At 52.2% G+C, this 22,445-nt stretch overlaps 1 protein-coding gene across 1 annotated transcript in view; it reads right to left on the reverse strand.

Annotated features, from left to right (window-relative positions):
- Nucleotides 1-22,445, reverse strand: part of SEMA4D (semaphorin 4D) — a 118,751-nt gene that overhangs the window by 21,875 nt on the left and 74,431 nt on the right. The window contains exons 3-13 of the mRNA XM_082656551.1: nt 14,978-15,324; nt 13,427-13,572; nt 10,521-10,583; nt 8,684-8,782; nt 5,439-5,532; nt 4,677-4,790; nt 3,717-3,868; nt 2,503-2,678; nt 2,264-2,420; nt 1,043-1,265; nt 155-270 (exon numbers count right to left, since the gene is read on the reverse strand). Coding sequence (XP_082512677.1) covers nt 155-270; nt 1,043-1,265; nt 2,264-2,420; nt 2,503-2,678; nt 3,717-3,868; nt 4,677-4,790; nt 5,439-5,532; nt 8,684-8,782; nt 10,521-10,583; nt 13,427-13,572; nt 14,978-15,083 — 1,446 coding nt within the window. The 5' untranslated portion in view covers nt 15,084-15,324. The remainder of the gene's footprint in view (nt 1-154; nt 271-1,042; nt 1,266-2,263; nt 2,421-2,502; nt 2,679-3,716; nt 3,869-4,676; nt 4,791-5,438; nt 5,533-8,683; nt 8,783-10,520; nt 10,584-13,426; nt 13,573-14,977; nt 15,325-22,445) is intronic.

Raw genomic sequence — 22,445 nt, forward strand, 5'->3', positions numbered from 1 at the left:
CCCATACCCCACAGCTCATGGAAGGACTTTCTATAAGAGCCTGAAGGTCGGCTCCTCTAGGCCAGATGGACGACGGGGCCTGCCTGGTGCAGCCCGACCCAGCCTGTGGGCACCGAGACGTGGGGCCATCCAGCCGGCCACCCAGTCACTTTACCTTCTTGGAGGACAGCAGCAGGGTCTGGACGGGCTCGAAGTCCTGGAAGAGCTGTGTCTCCTCGATGATGTGGACGTTGTTCTCAAGGCTGATGGCTTTGTGCAGGGCACCCCGGTCTGCAAGGTCAAAGCTGCAGGTTACTCCCCAGGAGGAGAGGACGGTGCTGGCACTGTCAGCCACGCAGCCAATGGTCACCCTTCTGCCTCCCACTCCTTCCCCCAGTAGGAGGCTTAGAAACAGATGTTTTTGCATTAGACACGGAAAAGGAAAAGCCATCAGCAAAATAAACAACTGGACTGACATGGGTTATCCCATTTTTATCTGAAAAATAAACAGCCCTTTGTTGACTTCAATACCCCTCATCAGAGTAGTTGACACTGTGTCCTCCAAACAAATGTGACATGGTTCTTGGGCTGCACTGGCCTCTGAGGGTGCCATCCTTGTGCCAGGAGCCCCAGGCAGGGGAGGCTGGTGGCTGCGCAGCACCCAGAGCTGACCACAGAGCCCGCCAGCTGCTGCTGTGCCTGGCTACCAAGACCATTCCAGAAGACTTGTGTCGGAGTCTACGGACCACCAGGAAAGGTGTGTCTCCCACGGCAGGTCAGGACAGGTGTCAGGCAGGGAAGTAGGACGTGCCCATGTGCCGGCTCTCAGCAGCCTCCCTTTGCACCGCCCAGACCTACCACACCTGAATTTCTAGATCTGGGCCAGGACTCGCATTTTTAACCAGCGCCCCAGGTGTTCTGATGGTCACAGAGATCTGAAGCCATCCAGGTGTGGTGACTTCTCAGAAACGCTTCCACGCCCTAACAAACCACTCAGGCACCTGGGGGAGATGCTGGCTCCGGGAGGCAGAAATTAGCTGGACTCACCCACGTTCTTACCCACCTGTGCTGACAAACATGACGTCATGGACCGTCCCATCCAGGGCCCAGGTCCTGTCCACCACAATCTGCGTGTAGTTCACGTCACTCTTGATCAGCCGGGGCCTGTTGTCTATCGGGGTCACGGAGTCATCCATCAGAGGGTGGTCTTTGACAAACTGCAGAGTCTTGTCTGGTAGGTTGAGGGAGCTGGAGAAGTTGGCCGCACGCGCCTCCCGGTTGATGCACTGAAGGGAGCAGACCACCCGTTACTGCGGGGTGCACGGGCACATGGCGCGCGCTCCGCACAAGAGGGGAGGCTTCCCCGAGGTGACGAACTTAGGACTACACAGTGGATTTCTTGAAAAAATGGAAACACTGAGGTGATCTTTCCCCAGGAATCTGAAGACACAGTTATAAAGCAGGGAGGAAATGCAACTGTCTTTTTGTCCACAAGACACAATTGTGTCTCATGATACATAGTCAATGAAGTAATTTTCATCCATTCATAAATGAAAAAAGCATATCACACTTCTGAAATTGAAAAATACACACTTATCATTCCACATCTCTCCCAGAAGAGAAGCCTCGAAAAATGGCTAAAAATAGTCCAATTCTAGATATAAATAGCATAAAGGTCAAGAGCACAAAGGATTCTTTTTTCTATCCTAGTTCTTGATGTTCATAAACCAAAATTCATGACCACAGGTGAACACCTTTTGCTTAAAGATACGCATGAAAGGAACTGACCTGTGTTAGCAGAGACGTACCCCAGAGAGGGGGACCATCCTGGGGGAGTGAGCTCCAAGCACCAGGCCACTCTCCCAGGTCACAACCCCACCACGGGCCATGTACACGGCCCAGCTCACCAGTCACGTAATAAACGGATGCAGCCACATCGGCCTAGACACCCACACTGATTTCTACATAAAATTCACTACTTTTAGGAGAAAAAAAAATGTGACTCATATTAACAAATGGAGAGTATCGCTCATCCCTTTGCTAAGAAATCGTGTGTTTCTCTGCAAGAAACAGAAAATGAAAAAGCTCTAATTTTATTACGCAATGTTAATCCCACAGTACAGCTGGTGCCAGCCAGAAGAGCTTTCTTGTTCGGGCAGTTTGTAGCCACAGCTGTTACACAACACACCGATGAGAAGAAGCCAGGAAAAGGAGAGTGTGCCCACAGCCCTTCCCAGTCCCAGGTGGACGCCCGTTCCCCGTGGAGAGAGCCCGGTCCACTTACCGCCCCGGGCCGCGGTGTGGGCACGGCCCCGTTGTAGCGCACCCACTTGGTGTGCGACTGCTCCACCGTGGCGCTCTGCATGTACTTCCCACGGGAGAAGACTGCCTCGGCTGTGGACAGGTTGTAGGCGCACACGGCCGAGAGCCCCACGTTGTTCCTGGGGAGGAGGGGGCGACGTGACTGCCCTGAATCGGGAAGCGCAGTGGAAACACCCCCAACCCACCCACCCGGGCACTCACAGCTGTGGGGTGAAGACCCCATAGAACATGGGCTCCTTCAGGCTGGGAGACCTGAGGACAAAGACGTCTCGCAGCACGTTGAAGACAAGGTTGCTGTCCGGCCGGGAGCAGATCAGCCTGGCCTTCAGGAAGGAGGTCCACTTCTTCTGTAAGGTCCTCAGGCCGCCCTGATCCCCCTGTAACCCCAAAGACACGTGTGGTAGGAGGAGGGCAGACTTCCCCCGTGAGCAGGTGATAAGTGATGTACTTGGGCCCAGAGCAGCTCTGCCTGAATGAAAGGAAGCCAAGGCTGAAAAGGAAAGCTGGCTGCAGACTACTAGTGACGCCAGCAACTCCCTTCATGCCAGCTCGGGTCATCGATTGAAGCACAAAACCAAACCAACAAAACCCTCTCGACGGACCAGTCTCCCAACTGTAGCTAGAACAACTGTTCGACTCTGCCCACACTCTGTGTCATGCAGCAGACCCCTGCCATCCTTGCACATGTTCACTGCTTTGGCCCTTTGGCTCATGTGCATCTCCAGACTCACGACCCGTCCATGAGTGACTGGCAGAGCCAGGGGCTGGCGGACGCACAGGCTCCCCAATCTGTCTCAAGCCAATGTGTGTACGTGTGGTCTCCCCCAAAAGGGGCTCCTTGTGGGAGATCAAATCTTCACTTCCTTCCAGCCCCCAAGTTATCTGCTGAGGTGCTCTGGTCCTGCCAGGTCCTCCAAAACACTTTTCAGTGAACTGCCCACCAAGCAGCAATCGTGAAACACCCCTGACGTGACTTGGTCTGGAGAGAAATATCAAAACTCTTACAATTGGATGCAGAACATGAAATCGATGTATCCTCACTTATTCTGGACCCAGTGAAAATGCACCCCTCCTCATCTTTACGTTGGAATGGAAAAACCCCAATTCCAACAGAATTTGGTTAACACAGTATAGAAAAACTAACTTTTTATAAACTGGGGGAGGTTTGAGGGAGGTGTGTTAAGATCAGAGCCCTGAGGACAGTCATCGTCACACACGGGGCGGGCGCCCCTGTGGTCTCCAGGGAGGCCCGCAGGGAGGACAGAGGCCCGAGCCCTCGGCCCGTCCACACTGACATCTGTAGCGTGGAAGAATAAAGTGGTCGGGAAATGGACATCTCAGAGGAAGTGTGGAGCCTGGGTGACACACTCTCACTGAGGGCTGGGACCAAAGAGAAGAGGGGGTGCTGGGCTCACCTTGCAGACCCTCGCTACCCGTGGGATCATCAGCTTGAAGACGAACTCGTACTCCACAGACACCTCTGTGAAGAAGAAGTAGACCTTGTCGTCCCCGTCGTCCCCGCCCTCCGGGCTCTCTCCTATCACGTCAGCAAACACGAAGCTGGGCTCTGCAGGGAACAGACGCTCTGGTTATGCCTGTGCGCACCGAGGGCCCGGGCACCCCCTATCGAGGATGTGGGAGGGTGTCCACACCACACCCCAATCAAACGCCAGGGCCCGGGAATGGTGACGGTGCCCATCTTGCCCTCCTTGGCCTAAGGAGATGCCCGAGATGGGGGTTTTGAAGCACAGCCTCCCGGTCCAGCCCAACAACTGAGGGCTGGGCCTCACAACTGGCAGGCAGCCTGGGGGCCCCAGGGAGCCTGATCCCACCATAGCCTGGAGACCCACTGGAAGATATGCATTTGCCAGTTTAAACAGCACGTGCCTAAAAGAGACAAACTGCTGACCACCAGATCCAGGTGCCCCAAGGTTCTGGCTGGCTGGCCGATGCCCACGAGAAAAGTCCCCTGTGAGCATCTCTGTGAGCCATCTGGACTATGAATCCAACATGGACACATGATGTCCAGACATAATGGTATAATATCACATGCTGATGTAACGAGCCTGAGCTCGCCATTCTGAGCCTCCCAGATCCGTTTTCCAGAAGGCGTAAAGGCAGGCTTGAAATAGCGCTCTCTTAGCAGAGAAGAAAGCAAAGAAGCCCGTGGATGCTGGCTGTGGAGCCCCCGGCAGTTCCAGAAGCGCCCCTACTGCACTGGGGCTGACGTGAGCCCCGGGACGGAGGAGGGTGAGCCGCAGATGCCCTCCTGTGAGGCTGGGAGCCGGCAAAAGGAGAACTGGAGTGAGGGCTCTGCCGGCGAGGAAGCCGCACCGAGCAGAAACACACCTTCCGTGATGCCACCTGCTTCTTACCGTTCAGCCAAGGAATTGCATACTCCGTTCTCAGAGGACTGTGGGAAGAATTTCGGGAGATGATGGGTTCGCTTCCCAAAAAGTTATACGACGTCCCAGAATAAAGCTCTCCATCTTTGGGCGGAAAGAGGAAAAGGGAATCAACACTAGTGTCGGGGACAGACGCTCAGCACCGCATTCTCCTCCCAAGCTAACACAAGTCCTCCCAGGAAGCGGAGAGACTATCGCCCTGCTTCTGGGCGCATGTTTCTGCTTCCTGAGTCTTCTGTTTTGTTTCTTTGACATGGGTGATTTTAGGCTCCATGTTAAACTGTTAGGGGCAATAAGTAACACAACACAAGTAACTCCTGCATCCAGTAAAATAACAAACACAACAGTGGGTGCACACAAGGCTCCTGGCCTGCTCGCCTTGGGTGTACAAGGCCGTTCCGAGGCAGGTCATGGCTCAGTCACAAACGTCCCTCGAACAGGAGCATTAACTCAACGTGGCCGAGTAATCCAGATGATTTGCACAAAGGACAGATATAAGATAATCTCTTCCTACAAATCTAACCTGAGGACTGTGGAGGTGGCTGGTTATCCTACTGAACAATGAATTCAAAAGCTTGTATCAGCGGGTCTGTGGAGAGGCTCCTGTACCTTCTGTGAGGATACTGAATATGGGAACGAAGCAGAGGGAGACCCCTGTGGAGGAGGAGGAACGGGACCTCCTGGGGGTCCAGCAGAGCTAAGCCAGGGACAGACCCTGAGAGCAGGACTCACCAACCATGACGGACGTGTAGCTTTGTGCTGGGTCAAAGGGACACCTTCCTTTGCCGTCTTCATTTTTGCCCAGAAATTTAAAGGATGTTAAGTTCTATAATTGAATGAAAAGAAAGAGTGCCATAAAATGTCTGAACTTCTGTAGTCATAATGTATCTTTGTGGGACCATTTAATTTACAGACTCACTCTTCTGGGGGAACAGAGGAGAGAACACATGCACGGTCTACCACCTGGTCCCAGGTCTGGACGCTGGTGCCTTGGCACCCTCTGATACCCTCGAGAGCGCCTCCAGATCTTGGAGCCTCAGTTGACTCTCCTATAGGACAGAGACAGCAATGCTGATGGCTCTAGGGTCGTAGAACAGCCAGGGAGAACCAAACACAGGATGTGCTCCGGAAGGGACTGGAAGGCCATGTGCAGAACTTTAATATCAACAAAGATGCCTTCAAAGCAGCGGGGGACCAGGCTATCCAATAAACAGATAACAGGAAAAAAGGAGCGGAATCTCTACCTCATTCCACCCATCGAAACACACTCCAGGTGGATCGATGATTTAAATATTAAAAACAGAACCGTGCTGCACTAACAGAAAGTATGGGTGACAATTTCAGTCTTGGGATAATCTCTCCTCACCTGACAAGACAGTCCAAAGCCAAGTAAGGGAAAAAATGGACAGATCCAGTACACGAAGCACTGGGAAGCGTCTGTCCACAGAAGAATGAGACAGAAATTGACAGTGACAAAGAGGGGGAAATGCCTGCAAAATGACAGATGAGGCATTTCCATCCCTGAATATACAAGAAGCTTGTACAAATGAGTAATAAAGCATTTCCAGGAGGAAAACAGTCAAAGCACAGCAAGTTAGAGAAGAAGAAACCTATCCGGCAGCACAGACAAGAAAGGATGCCTGAGCTGCCAGCAACCCAGGAAGCACAAGGCAATGAAAGTGCGGTACCATTTTCCACCTGAAAGCCTGGCGAAGCTTAAGAAGACGGACACCCAAACTGCGATGGGTGGATGGGCAGCCCTGCTGTCTGTCAGAGCGAGGGAAACATGTCACAGACGGAGCAGAGAGGGCTCAGGGGCATGGGAAAGATGCAGTTACATTTCTAACAGGCTGGTGGAAACAATACACAGACTTTTCACCTCTTAGGTTAGGAGGTGTGAACTGGGGTGACAGTGCACCCCACTTGATGTGATTCACTGACTGCATTTCAAGAAGATGTTTGGGGAAATCTGAACAGGGACTGGAGGTTAGATGACATTAGAGAATTATTGTATATCTCCTTAGATATAATGACAAACCCAGCATTACTGTAGGAAAATGTCATTATTCTGAGGCATGTGACAGCATTTAGGGGTCATGGGTGTGCTCACACCTGTGCACACATACGGACGCTCCCAACCATGCAATCTGTGTGGTTAGAACACGTGTGTGTGATCAACTTTTCTGTCGGCTTGAAATTTTTTTTAAATATTGGGAAAAAATATAGGTCTAGATTTAAATGAAACATATGATTCCCTTACCTCAACAACTGACATGCCCATGGAATTTAAGTTTAAATTCCATACCTTAAGCTTCTAACTATAGAGTTTAGCCAGGAAATCCTTTCACGTGCAAAATGTTTCTAATATGACTAATGTGACCTACGGAAAAAGAAACTAAGTCTGTCTATGAGGACTGAAGATCTCAACACCTAGATGCACCCCCTACCCCGATCCCAACCTCTGTTGCCAGAGTCTGTGGACACAGACAGCCCGGCAGACCCACCCTATGTATGGACCCCACCCCAGGGGTCTGTGTGCGGATACAAGGTTTTCGAAGCAGGTCCTTACTTCGCCCATACTTTGTCCTGTCATGTATCTCGGACTCAAGCTTGGAAAACATTTTTTTAATTCCAACGAATTTAGGGTTCTAGCAAACTAAGCTTTCCACTTTAGCATACTTCACACTTGACAGTTACTCACTAAATAGGGACAAACACTAGAAAATGTGCTTCATTATCGCTCCTCAAGTGCATTTAAAACACTCCTCCCTCTTTGTGGTTGTTATAAATGGCTCATCAGATTATCTGAATAAAAAGAGTATCTCCCAGAGAGGAGATGCTGCTTTTTAATCCGCTCTCTCCTTCCGGCTACCGTCAGCAAGGGAATCAGGAGTGGTGGGAGGGCGGTGTAAGAGTGGGGGGCCCTCTCCAAAGGACCCTACTGACAACTGACGAGGCTCAAGGAGAGTCAAGGACATGATGCAGGTGATGGAGAGATGGGTCCTGCTTCTATAACCGCTCAGCAAACTGGCACTGTGTTGTCACTCCTCAGAGGGAAGAATTCCAGAACTGTCTATCAGTGGGCAACTTGTACCCCAACAGCCAACACTGAACGTGGTGCCCCAAGACCAGAGCAGCAGACACCATTGTAGTGAGCCCGGGCTGCCATGACGACCACAGACAGGGGTCGGGGGAGCTGCAACCACACATGTTCCTGCCTCATGGTTCTGGGGGCTGGAAGTTCGAGATTAGGGTGCCAGCATGGCTGGTTCCTGGTGAGAAACCTCTTCCTGGCTTGTGGACAGCCACCTTCTTGCTGTGACCTCACGTGACAGAGGGAGAGAGCTCGAGAGCTCTGGTGTCTCTTCCTCTTCTTATAAGGCCATCATCCTATCAGGACCCCGGCTTCATGACCTCGTTTAACCTTAATTACTTCCTCATGGGCTGCATTTCCAAATACCATCACATTTGGAGAATTAGGGCTTCAACATATGGAATTTGGGGAGACACAAACACTTAGTCCGTAACATATATGAACCAAGAACAAGGGATCCAAGAGCAGAAGTCCTGAGTTTTCTACTTGACCAGGGCCCATGTCATAGCCAGGGCTCCCTCACAAAACACAAAATGTGACAAGGAGAAATAGGCAAGATGCTGGATCAGGGCACATTGATGCTTCCTCTCTGTCAACACTGGCCTTCCCAGAAGGTCCCCCCACTGCCCGCTCTGCACTATGGGCTAGCGGTCCTGTAAGTCCTGCACCCAGTCATGCCCTCAATCATGGTGGTTTACAGACTGGAAGGCTTAAAGGAGGCCAGTAAGTGGGCAGAGGCCTTCTGCGGAGCCATGGACCACCCCCATCCCCACACAGCTGGCAGGAGAAAATCCTCCCAGACTGCAGAGTGGAGACCACTTGCTGCTGCCTCGAGCCCCACACGCTGCTTTAACTACTGACCAGGGGACCTGCGCGGCCTTACCAGGTGGTCACAGGCTGGCTGGAACGCATTGGTCCCGCACACGTAAAGGGCACTGGCGCTGAGGGGCTGCAGCACTCGGATGTAGTTAAGGCATTCTGTCTACAAGGAAGAGAAACACACGGGTCAGCCACCATGCAGGCTCCACCGGACGCCCTCCCTGATCCCAGCTGTCCAGGCTGCTCACTGCACAGCACGAACCAGCCAAGCACACGCCCGACAGCAGCTCCTCACGGCTCACTGATGACCAACCCGGCTGTGAATTCGCTGCCACCCTTCCACCTCGGGCCTCAGGTGCCATCCATCTGCACAGGCTAGCCCTGCCCTGCCTGGCACGGTGGGAGCAGGCTCCCGGAGACCCGGCTCCACCCCTGCACAAACCTAAATCTGCAGCTGGCCAGAGTGCTTCTGCCTCTGCAGGGTCCACAGGCCGCTGTCAAGTGCCAAACAGATTTCACCTCAGTCACTGATTTATACTCAGCAAAAGTGTATCAGCCAAAAAGCAATGAAAGCTGACCTCAAACCTTACTGGACACCTGGCACAGGGAAACACGTATTCACTCTCACTGAACACACAGACCATTCATTGTGTTGGCAGGCCCGAGGGGGTGTGTGATGTGCAGAGTTCCCTCCACCTTCCCTTTCTCTGGGGGACCCCACCCTCGACGCCCCAATGTGCGCAACTGGAAGCAGTGCTTCTCAGGAGAGGGGTGTGTCCGGCCCGCCTAGCTCAGGGGAGAGGCAGGACTAATGAGGGGCTCCGAGCCCGGCTCCACATCAGAAAGGCCCTGCAGGAAAACCAGATGCCACTGAAGAACCCACCCACTATTTTAGGCTGAAATGTACTTGGATTATATGTGCTAGCATCTGAAATTATCTCCACTCGGGAAAGGTTTTTTTTTTTTTTTGCCGCGATTGTTTTGAAACTGGTTGGAAGTAATTCATCGTCCCTGAAAGAACTGGGAGGGACCCTTGTCCGCTGTATGGCCTCCACGTGGGGCTGGCCAAAGTGCCTGTTCTAATTTAGCTCTAAGACAACTCCCTGCGACACCTGTTATTACATCGCAATGCCTGCATTTTCCCTCATTTCGAATTTAGTGACTTTGGTGAAAGTGTTTAGTACTTTGCTAAAAAAGTTTAGCCAAAACATTTTTTCTGTTTTTGTTTTTTTTTAATTTTAATTGCTTTGAAATTAGCCAACTACTGAAATTGACTATAACCCAGCTGTCTTAACCAACTACCAAGGAAGACGGGGCGCTTGTATTCCAAGACTCCGACATCGGCCCAGCACCAGTTAGGGGCAGGGTAGCCCAAGTGGGTGGTAGCCATAACCCAGAGCTCTGGAGGGAGATGGATGGACACTCAGCCCAGCGCTTCCCGGATGGCCACCACACTGAGATGCCCAGTATCTCCTAGCAAAGGAGCAGTATCTCAAGGCACAGATGCTGCCAGCAATCCAGAAATCCTACAGCAACCCCTCCAGGCCACTGGAGCTCAGGGAAGGCATGAACCCTGCACTGTACACCTTTAGGCCAGCAGGCACCAGACATCGTTTTCTGTAGTCAAAGTTTCAGGCCATTTGAATAAATTCAATTCAGATAAACTTTAAAGTAATTTTCTAAAGTCTAGTATGTTTGGCACTTGCACTGAGAGCCCCAGGCTCGCCACTTGGGAACAGGGAGGTAACCTGCAGGATGAGTCACGATGACGTGAGCAAGCCTGGCAGCATCCTGAGGGTGGGGCAACCTGCCTGGGCTGCACCACAGAAGTCGGGGCGTTCGGGAGAGTCAAACAAGTAAGACAGGCCTGGGTGGGCTCTGAAGCTTGCAAAAGAAATTACCTGTTTTGATTTCCCCTTTTCCGCGCATTTTGCTTTTTTATCTTCCGAGACCTTCCAATATGCCTGTGAGGAAAAACGAGAGTCCATTTCAGTGCATGTTCCCCCTTTAGAAGGAGATACTGGTATAAAAAACATACAGTTTACAAAGCACATGGTGGTGTTTAGAGCACAGGTATTTCCCAAGACATTAATATCTCAGATTGCAAAGCGAGGCTCAGAGAGCAGACGCTGGGACCCGTGAGCAACGGGGCTTCATGAAAGTTCTGTGATCCTCATGCTGCAGCCAGGGGGCCTGGAAGGCGGCTCCCAGATGACTGCTATTCACTGAAAAAAACTGCAAATATTAAGTGACTGCAAGTGGGGAGGATTCAATTATTTATCAAGAAAATAAACTGCAGGCATTTTCTTTTCTTTTTTTTTTTTGGTCGCACTGCGTGGCATGTGGAACTTTAGTTCCCTGACTAGGGATTGAACCCGTGCCCCCTGCAGTGGAAGCGCAGAATCCTAACCACTGCACTGCCAGGGAATTCCCTAAACTGCAGGCATTTTCAAACATCAAGTGGGTTTTCTCATCCCTTCAAAACTGATTCTTGAGTCTAGTAAAATGTCTTGACGTTTACTTTATCAGTGGAACAGCAGGGTTATGATGCTTTAAATTTTATGTGATGGTAGGAGGTGAAAGTGATGAAGCCACGGGGCTCCCTCAGGTCAGATGCCTTCCCGCTGAGATCTGTGCTCCTGCTTCTTCCACACCAGGTGGACGAGCCAGGCTGGCAGATGCCTCAGCCCTGCACCCTCCAGAGGACAGGGAGCAACAGCGCTGCATCACAGAAGGCTCCCACGCTCCTGCCTCACTGTCCCCAAGATGCCCCATCTGCCCGTGTGATATTCCAGGATTGATGCCAAAATATATTTCCTCCCAGAGAATCAAAGCTGGCCGTAGGGCAGTCAGAGGTCAGGAAGTACACAGTGCTTCGCCATGGCAGTGAAGTGAATCCCCTAGCAATGTGTTTTCAGAGAAATGGAAGTGCTAATCAGGACACGTGAAAGCAGAACAAAGTCCCATTTCCAATAGCAACTTCCTTTAGAAATTAAAATGTAGACAATTTCATCATTATCTACAGGCAGTGCATAAGGACACAGGAGCATGAACTCTGACAGGCCCTTGATCATGGCGTTTTCACTGAAGCTTGGCTGTAGTCCTTTCACTTTTTTCCCTCTTTTACGTCTACAGAGCCTAAAGCCTCTCGGTTACCCACAGTGATGGCATTAACAGAGCAACGGGGGCTCTGACTGAGCACCTGCAGGTCGGCACAAGCACACGGTGGAACCACGATGCTCCCAAGACGAGATTCTGAAAGGCAGTGTTAGCCTGAGTTGTTGGAAAGGAGAGTAAGGCTCAGAGGAAGGGGATTCAATGAACACAGGGACTAGGGGCTGAGCAGGGCAGGCCCTTGGCAACCCTCTGCTCTAAGTGCTTACTGTTCCAAACACTTTATTTTCAAGGGGTAATAACCAGAATCTCGTTTACATGAAACAGAAATTAAGTACTATGCCTGACTCTGGAGACTAACACAAAATGAAACAAAAAAATAAGAGATCTGGGGCAGAAAAGGCACAAGGTGAGCATGGGCTGGCTTGATTCCAGAGAACCAGAAAATTACACCAACCACTAGGGTGGTGTCTAAGGATTCAGGAGCAGAGGAGAGGCTGCCAGAGGCCAGGAGGGGACAGACTGAGCATTGGCTACAATGGCTTGAGGCACTTCAAACACGTTTAAATCCACGAGTCATGGTCATACTAAAAAACCAAAAACAGTCCAAAAACCCACTGTCTCCCTTTGGGGAGAACTTACTCATTATTTGGAAAACTAGTAAATAAAGGCGAAGGTTTCAAGCACTGATCCTGTCATGTCCAAAGGAACTGGCCTCGGGAGATGTGAATAGCTGGCAACGGGCATTTCCCCGTCACTGACAGTATTCCAGCTCACAGATGGAGAAGGAAAGGTAGAGGCGGGACGTCCCATTCTGCAACCCTTGACGTGCTCCAGACTGCGACGGTCAAGGGCCAGGAGGAGGACGCCCGCCTGGGTGGAGGGTCCGGCCTCTCACAGGAGCCAGACCGGGGCTGGGGGCCAGACAGGATCGCGAGTGGCTCTCCCAGCCAAGTAGACCCAGGGCGGCTCCTAGGAATGGAGACTCCACGACGGACAGAGTGCCTGGCCACACAGACGGCCTGAGTTCAACCCGATCAAACTGAATAGTCAAACATCATTTATGAGAGAGTCCGTGAAATTTGAACACTATTTGATGAAATTAATTTGGGGGATGCAATAACGATAGTTTGGTTATTTTGAAAAAAGGAGTCCCTTCCTTTAGGAGATGATCAGGGAAACACGTGCAGATGAAGAACATGTGTTTGGGATTTGCAAAGCCTCCCAGAGGGAGCAGAGGAGGAAGACGTGGATGGGAGGATGGGGGTGAACCCCCGGCCTGCGGGAGCCTCGACGGGTACAGGGTTCATCATATCACTCCCTCTGCTCCCGTGTGTGCCTGAGATTTTCCGTAATAAAATGTTCAAAAATCCAAGATAAAAAGAGGGTGACCCCTGGGTGAACTGCCAGCCTGGGGAGGACGGAGGCTGCCAGGGGACACCCTGAGATGGGGCTTGGTAGACACAGGGCGGGAAAGAAGCTTCAGGATGACAGGGCCCTCAGCCTTGGTGGACAGGAAGGCTGCTCGCTAGACGCACAGGACGTCTGTGGGGCTGGCCACTGGGGTAAGCAGGCTCCACAGCCAAGAGAGGGCCTGACATCCCAGGAGGAGGCCGGTGTGTGGCTCTGAGGAGAAAACACTGGAAAGGCTGTGTGGCCCAGACAGCAGGGGAGCGGGGAGCCCACACCATACCTCATGTTGCTTCTTGGAGATATTGTGTGCGTTCAAGGCAAACACGGCTTCCCGGGCGCCCACGTACAAGGTGTCCTTGTCCTCACTCAGCAGCAAGGACGAGTAGTTGAAGATGCCCGGCTCGTGAAATTGCACCAGCTGCACCTCTGGGGAGAGCGGGGTGGGGGGAGAACGTATTAGGTATTTCTGAGCTTGGACACACCCTGAGCATCTGGTCTCCTTTTAGTGCGTGGCTGTCTCACTAGGGCCATGCATGGGTCTGCTGCCACAGTGGACAGGCCCCAGCCGAGGCCAGAACTCAGGCACCTTTGGGTGGAGGCTGCCACCAAGTGTGAGGCCCCAGAGCCACTGTGCTCTACCAGTGCTGTGGCCTGACTTCTGTCCTGCTCCGCTCCCTCCAGCCCAGCTGAGTTCCAAACCCGGCAGCGTGACCTCCTAGGAACATGACCTTCAGGCAGCGTGACCTCTTCGCAGTGTAACCTTGTGACCTCCCAGGAGACTGCAGGCCAGACACCTTAAACTGCTGACCACTGTGGTTCCCTCTCCCTCCCATCAAACTCTTGTCTATGTGTATTTAATCACCCACAAGTGAGGTTTATAGAGAATATAACTATTTAGGATTTTCTTATTCAGAAAAAAGTCATTTACCTCAAAGCCTTTAAAAAAATCTATTTCAGTGATTACACCCCTTAACCCAAGCATTTTCCAAGGATATAACCACCACAAACTTAAAAAGCAGAGAAACAAATGACTCTTTCACTTATTTGGTAATTGCATCAATAGCTATTTAGGAATATGAGGAATTTAAGGATGAGCTATTTAGGAGTCATATAAATGTATTGACATGATTTCTTAAGGAGCTACTTCTTCTTTTTGACCATCCCAGAGTCAATTTTAAACTTGGCTTTCCATCTGTCACCAAGCTCTGATTTTATTGAAGGGTTAGGAGGTCACACTTCTGCTCTTCTAATTTCCCACTGTTGAAGAAAGATGCACACAGGATAGAGGCTCTCCCAGCACACACACTGCCTGGAATTCTGCACAAGACAGCTCCAGCCCTGCAAGCACACCTCGCTCAGGACCACTGAGCCTGAAAGACTGGAGCGGACGGTTCCTAAGACACAGCTCCCAAACGAGGAAATAAACAAAAGGGAAACTAATAAATAGCAAATGAAAACAACTGGCCTGACGCTCAGCTACACATAATTAAATAGCCTCAAAATATTGATACTACTTGGTGTGGTTTGTGCTCAGGCAGTGCACACCAAACGTCATCAGGCACAGGGAAGATAAACATCCTTCCAGGGCCCCCCCGCACCCCGCCCCGATTTAGAAGCCAAATCAGCAGGCCAAGAACAAGCCCTGCGAGTGTTTCCAGTTATCGGACCATCTCTCCAGAAGCGGCGGTGCAGGCCGTCTGCCCACACGCAAGTGCCAGGAGGCCAGACCCAGCAGAGCAAAGGGCACCTGTGCATCTCAACACCACGAGCAGGGAGCAGGGTGGCCATTCCCTTCAGATGCCACCAGCGCCTGACACGGTTCTGCCCTCACCTCTGTGCTCCCAGGTGATCCTAGGTATGGGTGCAAACGCCACCGCTGTCCCAAACACCACTGTGAGGGCGGTGAGCAGCCCCCCGACGGGGGCGCACATCCTCATCGGCTGGGGCCGCAGTGGGGACTTCAGCAGCAAATGCCCGCGGGCAGGCGAGCCCACGGTGGGTGTCAGGGTGGTCGCTGCTCAGAGCTGCAGGGCAGCCTGGAGCTGGTGGGCGGCGCAAGCCCTGAGGCCCCGCATTTCTCAGCACTCTGGGTGAGGTCGAGCTGCTCTCACCACTGCAAATATCAAAGGCCACCTGGTTCTTAAACAGCGTGCTTCTCTACAGCCCTCTGAAGAAATCCTGGAAGAAAGTGAAAATGAAGGGTTACGAGTCAGGATGTGTCGTAATAACGCCTGCTTTCTGTTTGCTCAATATCCCCCCACGGCTCTGCTCTCACCACATCCCCAGCCACGGACTCTGTCTGCTGAGGAGAAGAGAGTGGTGGAGACATAGAGGGCTTCCTGTGGGGACAGCCCCACACAGACACCGCATCCCAGAGTTACAGGAGTCAGGGCTTCCTGGTCCTCAGGTGGGCCCGGAACACAGGACAGACACAGGGACCCAGACCAGGGAGACAAATGCCTGCCTGGCTGCCCAGCTTCCTCCCTGTGCGGGCACTGTGTCCAGCTGGTAATGCGATGGGAAGGTAGGGAACGGAACCGGGGTTTCAGTTTCCCTCAGAGACTCTGGCTTCCCAATTCCTGTAATACTCATAGAGGACGACAGCCAGAACTAAAGACTAGAGAGCTGCACGGAGGCTGAAATGTGAGAGTACACACACAGACACACACACAGGTGTATGTGCAAGCACACACGTATGCACGCATACAGATATGCATGCCTACAGACGCACATGCATACAGACACATACACATGCACGCACGCATGTCCTGGTCGTGCAGGAGGAGCTGACCTCCTGCAGGGGACAGGGCCACCCCAATGGCCTCGCTCCTCCAGCCTCACTGCAAAAGTCGGCATGTCATGGAAACTGGTCATGGCCTCTGATCTGTCACTGAGACGAAGCACCTCATGGAAAGAACAGGCCTGTGCTGAACAGAGAAACTGTGGGGCTGGGGGTCCTCAGATCTCCTGGCACCCACGCTCTGCCCCTGCCCCACGACTGCCTGGAGTCCCGGCCTCCCGCCTGCTCAGCCCCATGCACCATCTGCAAGGGTCCCTGCGGGGAGCTGCAGGGCAGCCCTGCTCCACATCAGTGAATTGGGGCGATTAGAGTTTGCCCCTGACCCAAGGCCCCACCAGGATCCCAGTGAGACTGTGAGATGGGCTTGTTCCCGCCTTCTCAAGGGGAGGTTAAAGCAAAACGTCGGCCTGAACAGAGGCAGGACGCTTGCCAACCACAGCTGGGGAATACAATTAAGCTACAGCAGAACCACTGGACTTTGCAGATGTGCTGCCCTGGGGGGCCCACACGGAATCCAAGGGCATGCAACCTGCTCCTCAGCTGAGTACCCTCTGCTGCAAAATGGTGAAGCAGCTGCCTCCCCGACACCCCTCTCCCCACCCCCACAGGCCCTGGGAGTCAGCCATGCTCACGTCCTCCTCTGCCTTCCACTCCCACCAAGCCAACCCCCCTCCAGGTCTACCAGTCCTACTGACACTCCCGGGCCCTCCCTCTCTAGAACCTTCCCCTGCACCCACCACCACGTCAGGACGCCTGAGGGGCAGCCAGCTCCCTTAACGCCCTCTCCAGCTCCCGGCTCCGGCTCCCTGGGGACCCCACAATTTGCCACAGGGCAGCACCTGTGCAGCCACCTGCCCTGCTGCCCTCTGACACATCAGTCCAAACCAAACCTCCCAAGAGGGTTTGGGGAGAAGGTCCGGCTTCCTGTTTACCTGGTTAAGTCACTGCCTCCAGGGAGCCCTCCCTGCTCCTTTCTATTCTGCCTGGGAAGTCACCTCTCACACCCTGGTGTCCTTCTCTGGCCCCCAAAGCCTAGCAGGGAGCACGGCTCACCCTCCACAGTGCTCTGGGGTCCTTTTATTTTATTTATTTTTTTATGTGCACGTACGGGCCACTACCACCCCCGCTCCCCTTCACAAAGGAAGGACTCATGGGGGACTTTCACGGTGAGCACTTGCCACTGGGGAGATGCTGGGCAAGGGCCAGACACCAGGGGCCAAGCTTCATCTGCCCGCCCACCTTCCCTGCTCAGGCACCCACTCTGCACCTCCTCCCCCCAGCCCGAAGGCTGCCTGGCGGGGCTCCCCATCCACCCAGGATCTGTTCTCCATCCCAACATGCCTATTGGCCCGTGAAGTCAGGGAGCACACCGAGTCCATCTTTTCCTCCAGGGACTGGCCCATCCTGGGTGGAGACTGGCACCTCTTTTCGACAAAGGGCGGATGGGCATTATTTTCAGCTTTTTGATTCCTAGAGCCTCTGTCCCAGCTACTCGAGCCCAGCATGGTAGCTCAAAAGCAACCACAGATGACGTGTGAATGGATGAGCATGGCCGTTTGCCAACATAACTATTTACAGGATGGGCACTGGGCTGCAGGCCAAGCCCTGCGCTGGGGGCCCAGGGGGACGGTCAGCCCAGACACCCAGTGGCAAAGGCACGATCCATGCTAAACACAACACCGGATGCACCAGGAGGCCAAGGAGGCCGGGAGGGGAAGAAGAGAGAGAGCTGCCTCATGGGGTAGCCGTGACTGCTCACCCTCTGCGGAGCCAGCTCTTAGAGGCACCCACCGTGTGGGTCACAGTCACCCTCAGCCAGGGCCCTGGTGGGGACTCTGCTCTCCTGCCCTTAGCAGGGAAGTGAGGTACAAGGTGGTTCCAGAAGCCCAGGCCAGGCGAGGTGTTCCCGATGTGACCCACTCAGCAAGCAACCCCGGAGTGTCCAGTGAACACTAAATACACTGCAGCAACCCTACACAGCCACAGGACGCCCAGGCCCTGGCGAGGGCTCTTTGCGTGGATGTTACTGGCTCGGGGTGCACCAGACACCCGCCTAGCTCGTTCCCGGGTCCATTTCCGCCACTACCAGTCTAATTGAAGCCGTGCCCACCCCACCCCAACCCCCATCCTTACCTCTCCACAGCCTCCCACCCCTTTACTCTGCTTCCGTTCTTGCCGCCTGGGGTAGAGATTGCTGGCTTCCTGTCCCAGCATCCACATCCCTTCATTCTCACTAACAGAATCTTGATTTTACCTAGGATGGCAATGTGGCCAGTTAACCATGTCTCCCAGCTCCCCTGGCAGCAGTTCTGGCCAAAGAACTGTGGACAGGGCTTCCCTGGTGATGCAGTGGTTGAGAGTCTGCCTGCCGATGCAGGGGACACGGGTTCGCGCCCCGGTCCGGGAAGATCCCACGTGGCATGGAGCGGTTAGGCCCATGAGCCATGGCCGCTGAGCCTGCGAGTCCGGAGCCTGTGCTCCGCAACGGGAGAGGCCACAACAGTGAGAGGCCCGCGTACCGCAAAGAAGTTATTAGGTAGGAATTCCAGGAAAGCTCTCTAAAGGAGGCTGACTCAGCTAGTGTTGGCATTTTTTTTTTTTTTTGTCTTCAGCCTTTTCTCCTTTTGCTGCCTGGAACTCAAATTTGATGGCTGGAGCTCTGCCAGCTACCTTGTGAACATGAAGTTAAGGGTCTCATTCTGAGAACAGCCAAGTAGAAATCCAGAAGAACTGGGGACTCTCACAACATACTGGAGACTTTACACCTGCTTTCTTCTGCCTAGACTTGATAATAAACTATTAATCTCTTTAAATTATTGTTTTTTTCAGATCTTTGTTACCAGCAATCAGATACAATTCCAAACAGATACAACCTCCCTGTGACACATTTACCAAACAGCAGCAGCAGACAGAATAACGTTTTTAACGTAAATCAGAGCATATCATTTCCCTGCGTGAAACATTTCTCACTCAGATTAAACCCAAGCACACAACCTTGGTCGACCTTCTATCCAGCCTCTCCTGTTTCATGTTCCCTCCACCTTTCTGTCCCAGCCATTTCTGGATGTGCGGAGCCTGGCCCATCTGCTAGGCTGTCTTCCCACTGCTTGGCAAAGCAATTCAGAACATTTCCAAATGTGTCTGTACCAGAGATCATGTGTGTAAATCCCACGGCACAGTCTCATTAATTTACCAGAGAAGACTTTCTCTCTGTATGATTGATCAGTGACTGGCAGTGCCTCCCCAAAGCTTCTCTGCTCTGAGCTCCCAAACAGGTAAGGTTTCTAGGAATGCTCCAAATCAGGGCAGGGAGAAGCTCAGTGGCTGCCAGGGTCAGAGCGGAGTGAGGGGTGAACAGGCAGAGCTCAGAGGATTTCTACCACTCTGGAGTGAGACGTTGATGTGGAGGAGGGGACAAGATATATGGAAACTCTATGTACTTTCTGCTCAATGTCACTATGACTCTAAAACTGCTCTCAAATAGAAAGTTTATTTAAAAAACCCCACCACACACCAGCACAGAGAGGTCTTTCCTGAGCACAAAAGGAGCATGTGTGAGGCCCTGTCCCAGTGTGCCCACAGCCTGGGGTGCCCTTCTGGCTGCGGGGCACAGATGTGAGGCCCACTGGGATGTTTCACTTCCCCTCAAACATCAGCATGGAGCCCAGTCTCTGTTGGAGGGAAATGGTTTGCAAGGATTCAACGGCAAGAACAAATTCCTACTTCAGTCGCTGACAGAAGTCACTTTTCTGGGACATCCCATGACACGCAGGCTTAGAACCCAGATGTGGGAGACGGGAGAATCCCTCTTTGGAAACTGGTGCCCAGAACACAGAGTTTTTATCTCAACTCCCTCCTCATACCCAGTAAAATTCTGACACCCTAAAAGGACATAAACCCATACGGATAAAAATGGGGAGAGGGTGATAGCCCATGCGGACGTTAACAAACCTGGGAAACTAGAAAGAAAACAGGTGAGCAAAAGCAGTGGTGTACTGGCAAACCTTAACAACTGGCTCTCCAAGGGGGCAGGGTGCCCTGCTTTGTAGTGTATGCCGATCCCTGGGGTGCAAATGCTGCTTTCAAACTTCCAACATGATGTCACTGAACACAGAGACAGGACGAGATGCACGGTAGCACACCAGTGCACGGTAATTCCACCACACAGATACAACAGGCATGTGGCCTCAAGAGCAGGTAATAGTACAGGAAATAGTAAAATGCACGGGAAGCAGTGGGTTTTGAGTATGTTTACCTTCACTTGTATTTTTAATACAATTTATTTAAGTCCACATAATTTAGTGTTTGATAATGGCTGTGTTCACTAGCACACCGCTGCTAGTAATTAATTGCCGCTGTGGACAAACAGAGCTGAAACTGGAGCCTGTGAGAGGAGAAGTCACAAAGAAACCTGAGAAAATGAAAGCGACCTTAGAAATTAAAATCTTGATTAAGGCAACAAAATGTTCAGCTGAAGGATTGGAAGATAAAATTGAGGAGGTTTCCTAAGAGTTGAACAATGTGACAGAGAAAAACAAAGGGAGAGAAAAGAGAAGAAAGCTAGAAGATGGATTCAGGAGACCCATGTCTAACTGACAGGAGTTCCAGAAAAGAGTGAGAATACAAGAAGTTACCAGAGAAATAATAACAAGAAAATGTCCAAAATGAAAACCCCACAGGTTTATAGAATGGAAGAGCCCAGCAGTTCAGTGAATGAAGAAAGGCTGCAGTAGAGCCCTGGGAGACAAAGGGGGAGATTCTGAAAGCTTCCAGAGAGAAAACAGGCTCCAGACAATGGCCTCTCAAGAGCCACACCAACAGCTAGGAGGCAGCACAATGCCTTTAAAGTCTCAAAGAAGGAGGACTGCTCATGCAGACTCTCAAATCAAACCCAATTATCAGTCACCTGAGTGTAGCACAGAAACATGTCCCAAGCATGAAAGTTCTTAGAACTTCTACCTCCCTTACATCCTTTCTCAGAAAGCTACTGAAGGACTCACGCCACCAAAACAAGGGAGCTGCTTCCCTGGTCTTCCTGAGAAGGAAGAAGAGCTGGGGGACGAGACACAAGGTGTGCTCCGTGGAGAAGGGGTGCAGGGGGCAGGAGACAGAGGCCGAGAGGGTGCAGGAGAGCTCGTGCAGAGTTACCGTGCGTTTGTGCGCTGAAATATGAGGGGAGCCTGAGGATGAGTAACACATTCATAGATTAAAAATGTAGCACACACACTCAAAATGAAGCAGTTACTAACCCCAGAGAAAGCAAAAGTGAAACTTGAAAGGAAATGTGATCAAAGCATACTTATTATGGCCCAGCTTTGAGCAATACTGACATGGCACCAATAACAAAAACCGTGGAGCAACGTCACTGGGAGGGTGGGGGAGGAGTGAGTGAAGGAGGACATCAGAGAGCCCCCATCCTCACCTTCCATGGTAATACAGGATCTAAAATAGCAAATGCAGGAAATACCTGTACAAGCACTTTGAAGGAATATTACCCAAAATGGCTAAAACAGTCGCAGCTCACTGTCTCAGGGACAAAGCGACAAGACCTGAGCTCCTGTTTTCTCTCATAAGCTGTATAGTAATTATTTCAAGTTAAAATCATGTGCATTAATTGCTCTGATAAAAGCTAATCAAATTTTTTTAAAGAAATCAATGCTTTGATTCTTTGTAGCCTGGAAGACAGCAGTTCAGTGGGTGGAGAAGCAGGGGACACGGCCCCCTGCAGGCAGCCGTCCCAAGGACCAGGCAGAGCAAGATGTGCTTATGCAGCCACACTGGGGTTCATACATTTTTGCAGAAATAGGATTATTCACCAAGCGGCAGAAGTGCCCTGAGCAGCAGAACAGGAGTTAGTGTAAAATGAAGCTTTGACAGTGCCCAGCAAGGGGACCTGGCCTCCCGTCCCTTCACTCGCCACAGATCACCCCCCAACCCCAGTCTCTGCATTTGCCGCTCCCTCCTCCAGAACATTCTGCGACACCCCCACCCCGCTTCCCCACCCAGGAGTTCCTGGTGGCTGGCTCCTTCCCACATGCACCCTGGCCCCAAGGCCACCTCCATCCTCCTCCTGCTTTATTTTCTTCATAGCAGGAGTAGGGACTTAATGCTCAACGATGTGGTCCCTTCTAGGGCCGGCAGAACCAGAGGAAATACAAACATCTCAGAAGACTAAGGCCAGAGCTGGAGAGAACCAAGGTGAGGCCCCAGTGGCAGAAAGTTTCGCACACATCATAGCCAGAATGAACAGAAATTTAGAACGGATTCACAGCTCCAGGACAGGCTGAGCTGCCTTAACAAATGGGCCCAGTGGGGCTTCCCTGGTGGCGCAGTGGTTGAGAGTCCGCCTGCCAATGCAGGGGACACGGGTTCGTGCCCCGGTCTGGGAAGATTCCACATGCCGTGGAGCGGCTAGGCCCGTGAGCCATGGCCGCTGAGCCTGCGCGTCCGGAGCCTGTGCTCCGCAATGGGAGAGGCCACAACAGTGAGAGGCCCACGT

This window comes from Grampus griseus, assembly GCF_964374135.1.
Source record: "Grampus griseus genome assembly, chromosome: 6".
In the NCBI taxonomy this organism is placed as follows: Eukaryota; Metazoa; Chordata; class Mammalia; order Artiodactyla; family Delphinidae; genus Grampus; species Grampus griseus.